The following is a 7,469-nucleotide window of genomic DNA, read 5'->3' as shown; positions in this document are numbered from 1 at the left end:
ATATTGCACAAATTGCTTTTAACGGGTTAAAAATAAGACAGACGTGAGAAATGTGTGTAATGTAAGTTTCCTAGTTACTTACTGTACAAATAAACAGGAACAGAGCGTCCTGTACGTCATCTGAAAAAAAAGCAATCCTGTTTCTAAAGAACAATCAATATAGGGTTTGCCCAGTCAGAACTCCCGACTAATTACATAACGTGTTGTACATTATAACAATGAAGACACTCTAGTTAATTGGCTAATACTAATTAGACTCTTGTAGCTACACATATACTTAACTGGTTTCTTTCTTTATAAACCACCAGACCAGCCTGAATCCTAATATAATTGTAAAAAAAAAAGTCGATACGTTCACGCATTACATTCACACACTACAATACAGCTTCAAGCTCAGCTAATCTAATCACTAACACAATTGGCTGCCTCTTCTGGAAATAATATCAATGGCATTTTCTTATCTCATTATATTGTCTGCTCTTTCGGTATGTTACACTCACATCCGGTGAGGTCAGCAGGGAAGGGAACGAGATTAGATTAGGAATTAGTTTAAAAAATAAATAAAAACCACACATCTCACAAAAGCAGTAAAGCATTGCAGGCTGACTAATGTAGAATATATGTGTACCATGCACTGCTAAATGGCAAATGGCAATGCCATTCATTCACGGATTTTAAAAGGGCAGGACCTAATCTTACGTCATAGCAGGGGTTTGGAAGTGAATTGTGGGGCGTGTTTTTGTTGTCTGTGTCTACATTGAGTAACTCGTACATAGATTCTTTTAACCATGTCTGACCACATCAAGCAGGAGACATCTGAGCTACTGGAGAATTACTTACAGCACTGCCTGTGCGGCGTGTGCGCAGGAGAGCAGCAAGCCCTGAGCCCCGCAGCGCGGACACTGCGCAGGGTAGCTGGGGAAATGCTCAGCTCTAACCACTCCTTCTTCGAATCCTGTGAGAAGATCCATGGGGACCCTCGGGAAATACTAAAATCTGTGGCAGCCCAGTTGCCCGAGAATGGGGGGCTTAATTGGGGGCGAGTGGTGTCACTTATCGTTTTCGCTGGGATCTTAACGCAAAAGAAGAGAGACCACAATGCTGGGACCCCCAAGGAGCTGGCCGAGGTGCTGAGTTACTTCTTGACTGAGGAGCACAGAGACTGGCTACAGAGTAATGGAGGATGGGTAAAATATTTTTTTTTACCATATTTATTATAGTCGTGTGGTCGCTCAGGATGATCTCTGAGTCAGTTTACGTGGAAATGGTTAATTGTGCATTTAGTGCAACAAAGACAAGTTAGGTTATTTGCTGATATACACAAACGCATTTCAAGAGTTAGCTGTAGCTTTTAAATCTAATTGGTTAATTAAGGGGTTAGCTATAGCTTTTTAGTTCAATATTTTTTTTTTAATTCAGAGTAAGATATAGTTTTTCAGTCTGTTAGGTTTGGGTCTCATCGTATTTATTAAGAGAATCTCACATAATCTATCCAGCAGGACATAGACATCAGTAGCCAGGACTATGACATGTTTTGTAAAAGTTTTCAGTATAAGAATTGTTATATGAAGAACATATACATCTGGCTCCTAATTTGTGGAAGTTATTTGGGGAGAATAGTGTAATTGGTTTACTCTGCTGGAATAGTGTACTAGCTGTAGACGTACTGTCAGCCCTTTTAATTTCCTTCATTGAACATCAGGACAGCCAATTCAAAGGAAGCAGGCAATAATGCATCCATCAAAGTAATTGTGTCTGGGATCTGTACTATAGTCTAATGGTTACTCCACAGTGTCTCCCCACATACAACACACACTTTCTTTTTGTAATTGATTTAGCCCTTTGTGTATGTATGGTTTTGTACTGGGGAATCAAATGCCTTAAAGGGACACTGAACCCAAATTTTTTTCTTTTGTAATTCAGAAAGAGCATGCAATTTTAATCAACTTTCTAATTTACTCCTATTATCAATTTTTCTTCGTTCTCTTGCTATCATTATTTGAAAAAGAAGGCATCTAAGTTTTTTTTTTTGGTTTCAGTACTCTGGACAGCACTTTTTATTGGTGGATGAATTTATCCACCAATCAGCAAGGACAACCCAGGTTGTTCACCAAAAATGGGCCGGCATCTAAACTTACATTCTTGCATTTCAAATAAAGATACCAAGAGAATCAAGAAACTTTGATAATAGGAGTAAAGTTACTTAAAATTTCATGCTCAATCTGAATCACGAAAGAAATTTTTTGGGTACAGTGTGCCTTTAAAATAGATTTTAGGGGTATGATGGAAGTATAGTTAACAATACACATTACATATTCAAATAGTTAAGCCCCATATGGAAATGATGCCAGGACTTGTGAACTGCTCCCCCGGTCATACTTTCATTATGTTTCTATGGAAAGAAACAAGTTAAAAAAAAATCTCAAGAGATAAAAACTTATGTTTGCACAAATTAATTGTAAAGAGCAGAGTTCCGGAAGGTATTGAGGGCAGAACTTGTTTACACTGTCATCTGGCAAGCAGAGTTCAAACACAACCATCTGGAGACTATTACTTGATTGTGCTGAATAAGGATCCTGTACAACAGCTGCTCATTTCTTCTGCTGCATACTCTGTAGGATATATATATATATATATATATATATATATATATATATATATATTAATTAGCATAGTTAAAGGGACAGTCTACTCCACAAATATTATTGTTTACAAAGATAGATAATCCCTTTATTACACATTCCCCAGTTTTTCCCAGGAAACATGGTTCTATTAATATACCTTTTACCTCTGTGATTACCTTTTATCTAAGCCTCTTTTGACAACTCCCTGATCACGCGGCTATCCATTGACTTTTATTTTAGCCAATTACTCATAAATAACTCCACAGGCGTGAGCACAATGTTATCTCTTTAGGGCCCACATGAACTAGCAGTCCCCTGTTGTGAAAAGCAAATAAAAAAGCATGTGGTAAGAGGCTGTCTATAGTGGCTTAGAAACAGGCAGATATTTAGAGGTTTAAATGTTATAAAGTATATTAATATAACAATGTTGGTTGTGCAAAGCTGGGAAATGGGTAGTAAAGGCGTTATCTATCTTTTTAAACAATAACAATTTGGAGTTGACTGTCCCTTTAACAAATGACCATGCACATATACACAGGAGCATTTGGCCATTCTGTAGAATGGAAGACTGAACATGTTATGTATTTGAATATTTATAAGCTTTCTTTCTTCAAATGCTGCCAAGTGGAGGTTTCTGCCACTTGATTAATAATTAATCTTGGGTGGTTAACTCCTTGTTCTCCTGGCACCTACAAGTTTAGAAACCAATTAGTGTGACATTGTTCTTCAAAATAGAGAGGTCATCATAATAATTGACTTCTATCTTGTTTTTTAGGATGGTTTCCATAAGCACTTTAATAAAACTGGTGTAAGACAACAACAGGAGAGCAACACAGTTTCCAATGCTCTGATGGCAGCAGCTGGATTTGGACTTGCTGGCTTAGCTTTTCTTATGGCTGTACGATAAACTGTACAATAATGTAGTGAACTGCTGTAAAGATACCTCCTGAACCTTCACAACATAGGAACTTCTGGGCTTCACCACTGCAGGCAAACATTTGTGTTACAGAACTCTCAAGAGTTTATGAGACCAGCATGTATTGAAGCATTGAACACTGCCATACTATTGTTTCATTTTTTATTCCAGATTGTATAGATGTTCAAGCATATGTATTTTTTTTATTTATCTTAATATTTTTTCTTTTAAAGTTTGAGACCCAGACAAGTAAAAATAAAATTGGTGTCCATGGACCAATTGGTTGAATGAGTCTCTTCTTGGTAATTTAAAGAGAGACTATAATTTGAACCATATTTATTTTCTATTTTGCCCTCTGTTCAGCAAAATAGGTATATGCAAATGTTTATCTGTAATTTAATTTGAAAAAGAATACAAATGATAATATATAATTTTAATATTTTTTTAATTCTGATTTCGATTTAAGTTAGCACAATCACCATGATTACTCAAATTTTATAAATGGTACCAAATCATTTCTGACTCATTTATCATGGAAAAAAAGTATAAAAATTCTCTTAAACTAGTTAACATAAGTAATCTATAAAGTTCCTTATCAATACAGTTTGCTTTTGTAACCTCTTTAAAGAGCATCGTTAGAATGGAAGTCATTGTAGGAAATTAATTAATCAATTTTGTACTTTTCGCAAATGTTTTCAGATTAGTAAATATTTGCTGTATATATGAAGTTCATCTCCTTGTTATCACCGTATAAACATTTTTAACAAAGTAAATGAAGTGGAGATTTTTGATAAATCTTTCACTGTTTACTGATGAGAAGTATATATACATACTCTAGCAAAATATATTTGTATAATTTATGCTGTAATAAAGCAAATTCTGACTCCCTGGAAATCTGGCATTTCTGTGGGTGAGCATTTCATAAATATTTTTTTCTCCAAAATATAATATATTGTGAATGATTCCTTATGTGTTTTGATTGCAATACAACTGTTGTACAATACCAACCTTGTAGTGTTTTTTATGTATGTCTTTCTGTAAAGTACATTTATACATATATATATATATATATATATATATATATATATATATATATATATATATATATATATATATATATATATATAGATATAAAAGTGTTTGGTCAATATTAAAGGGACATAAAACAACTTGAGATAGTGGGGGGTTGCTGTTGGAAAAACAGTTGTGTTAATGTGATCAGAAAACTTTCCTACTTGGCCTGTATGTTATTTAATTGCAATACTGCACATAGGTTTTAAATTACAAGCTGTTTTATGTTCCTTTAACCATATAGTCTCTCATTCCAGCCCATCAAAATTCTCATGCGATGCACCTCACTTGGCTTTTATTGCAGGGTTTTCTGAGCCATTAGAAAACATACACTTTTATTAAAATTATTTGTAGTGCAATAACACCAGTGTCTCAGAAAATACCCTTTCTACTTTTGAAAAACAAATTTGACCTGTTTGCACAGCTTTTTATTCAATGATTAAGGTTTTGCACATCCTCAGTTCATGTATTTATAAACTTATATATATTAAAATTATTGCACAATTTGCACTTTTACATTATGAAACATCTACTCGCATGAAATCATCAGTATGTCCATTTATGATTACAAAGAGGTGTTTTGAATTAAAAAAACGTTAATTATAGAATGACTCAAAATAATTTAAATGATAAACTGCATACATCTCATAAGTTGATGTTAAATGTCGACTGAAAAAATGCATTAGACATTCATCAATGTTAAAACTATTCATTGTTATCTTTTACTTTAGCTGAGTCACATAGCTCGCTAGATGAAACAATGCAAACATTACATATTCTGCCATACAATACTGATGGATTGGAATGGGGAAACTTGGTTCACTTCAGAAAATACACTGCTTAGTTAAAACCTTAAAGGGACATTAAACCCAATTTTTTTTCTTTCATGATTCAGATGGAGAATACCATTTTAAACAATTTTCTAATTTACTTCTATTATCTAATTTGCTTCATTCTCTTAATATTCTTTCCTAAAAAGCATATCTGGATAGGCTCAGTAGCTTCTGATTGGTGGCTGCACATAGATGCCTCATGTGATTGGCTCACCCATGTGTATTGATATTTCTTTAACAAAAGATATCTAAAGAATGAAGCAAATTAGATAATAGAAGTAAATTGGAATGTTGTTTAAAAATGTATTTTCTATCTGAATCATGAAATAAATTTTTTGGGTTTAATGTCCCTTTAAAGGCATTGTAAATTTTATTTTTTGCAATGTTTTAAAAGCATTGCAGAATTGTATTGGTCAGGATACCAACTCCTACCCAATTGTATCCTTTGGTTCTTGCTTAGCTGTGCTGCCAGCCCTGTTTTTTATTTATTATTTATCTTGTGTATGTTGAAACGGAGGTGGGCGGTACATCCGCTCAGATGAAGTACCGCACAGCTGGAAAGTCACACAGAAATGAGCAGAGAATCACAAGTTCATTGCTGTGTGACTTTTCAGCTGGTAGCATGCTGCCATTACTGTCTATGGTGTATGTGCTAAGGCATCTGACTGGCTGTACCGCCCACCTGTATTTGGATAAAAAGAAGAACAAAATAAGAGTTTTGGGAAGGGGTCTAAAATTGTGGCATATATCAGAGCAGCACCTACAGGGTACACAAATATGTACCCTATACGATGTCATCAGCTAGAAAGGGGTTACTGGGCAATACAATCCTGATATGCTTTCAAATCCTTGCAGGAAATATTTACTGTCCTTTTTTTCTTAGTTTTTTTTTTAGATAATGTTAACTTTACATGGGAAAATTCTGCCTGGTGGAACAAAACATTGATTGTTTTAATGAACAGTAATCTCTTTATAGATGGTTTATGCCATTCTTTATTAAAGTGCTGATATTAGTTTCAATATTCTGTTGAAAATGTGTTCACATCATAGTTTTATTCTTTTTTTACATTTTAGTTTTAGTTGAAGTTTTACTGAATACAAAGATCCACACTGACTTTAAAGGGGAGTTATAAGAGAAAAGGTTGATTAATGTATTAAATATAAATTTTTCTTTAGTGATATAAAATGTGGTGTGTGTGTGTATGTGTGTGTGTGTATATATATATATGTATATGTGTGTACCCCTTATATTATTTTGATAAGCAAGGGTTTTAATTGGTTTCACACATAGAAGATAGACAAAAATGATCCTAGAGCAGGGGTGGGGAATTATCGGCCCTCCAGATGATATGGACTACATCTCCCATGATGCTTTGCCAGCATTATGGCTGAAAGAGCATCATGGGAGATGTAGTCCATAACATCTCAAAGGGCCGATAATTTCCCACCCCTGAGGATTAAACATCAATCCCGCTCTTCTTTTTAAGAACGGTGATCTTACAGCACAAGCAATCATTTTAGTTTCACCAGGTTAGAATTTTAATGTATTTTGAAATTTTTGTACATGTTTACGTACTACATCTTCCCTAACAGCTGGGGGGAAAATGTTGCATGTGCACAAATAACCTCAACTGTTAATAAAGTTAAATTGATAAAACCTGTTTGTTTTTACTTGTTTGTGTGTTCCAGGATTAACCTGATACCCTGTACATACTTTGAGATCACATCTAAGAATGAATGTTTCTTTTTTTATATAGTGTATTCTGACATCTTAAAATCTAAAAAAAAACCTATAATTTATCATCTGTTGAATACAGTTAGCAAATTAAAATGACAAAATATGAATGCTGTCTGATGTGAAGCATATACCAGTATATTTTTGGTTCATAGCCTCTCATATTGTAGCCTCATGGTGATAGGTCATAGGACCTTTGCTATCAGACCTATGGCCTCTCACAGTTAGTTTAAAACAATTACTCAAAGCAAATAAGTGCTATATATGCTATATTAAAGGATAGGCAAGTC

The 7,469-nt window shown here is 34.2% G+C and overlaps 1 protein-coding gene across 1 annotated transcript; it reads left to right on the top strand.

Moving 5' to 3' along the window:
* Positions 1-724: 724 nt before the first annotated feature.
* Positions 725-7,101, top strand: BCL2L10 (BCL2 like 10). Its single transcript, XM_053717481.1, has 2 exons — positions 725-1,187; positions 3,400-7,101. Exons 1-2 carry the CDS (start codon positions 789-791, stop codon positions 3,529-3,531), a joined length of 531 nt encoding a protein of 176 aa, XP_053573456.1. The 5' UTR covers positions 725-788; the 3' UTR covers positions 3,532-7,101.
* The last annotated feature ends 368 nt before the right edge of the window (positions 7,102-7,469 follow it).

The sequence above is a fragment of the Bombina bombina genome, chromosome 6, assembly GCF_027579735.1.
Source record: "Bombina bombina isolate aBomBom1 chromosome 6, aBomBom1.pri, whole genome shotgun sequence".
NCBI lineage: Eukaryota > Metazoa > Chordata > Amphibia > Anura > Bombinatoridae > Bombina > Bombina bombina.
The sequence above is the reverse complement of the archived record's forward strand: the minus strand, read 5'-3'. Positions and strand labels throughout refer to the sequence as shown.

What these genes read in the sequence shown, in the direction of transcription:
- BCL2L10 (XM_053717481.1), top strand. Translation starts at nt 789, where the DNA reads ATGTCTGACCACATCAAGCAGGAGACATCTGAGCTACTGGAGAATTAC. An exon ending in TACAGAGTAATGGAGGATGG is followed by an intron (nt 1,188 to 3,399) that starts GTAAAATATTTT and finishes CTTGTTTTTTAG; the next exon opens with GATGGTTTCCATAAGCACTT.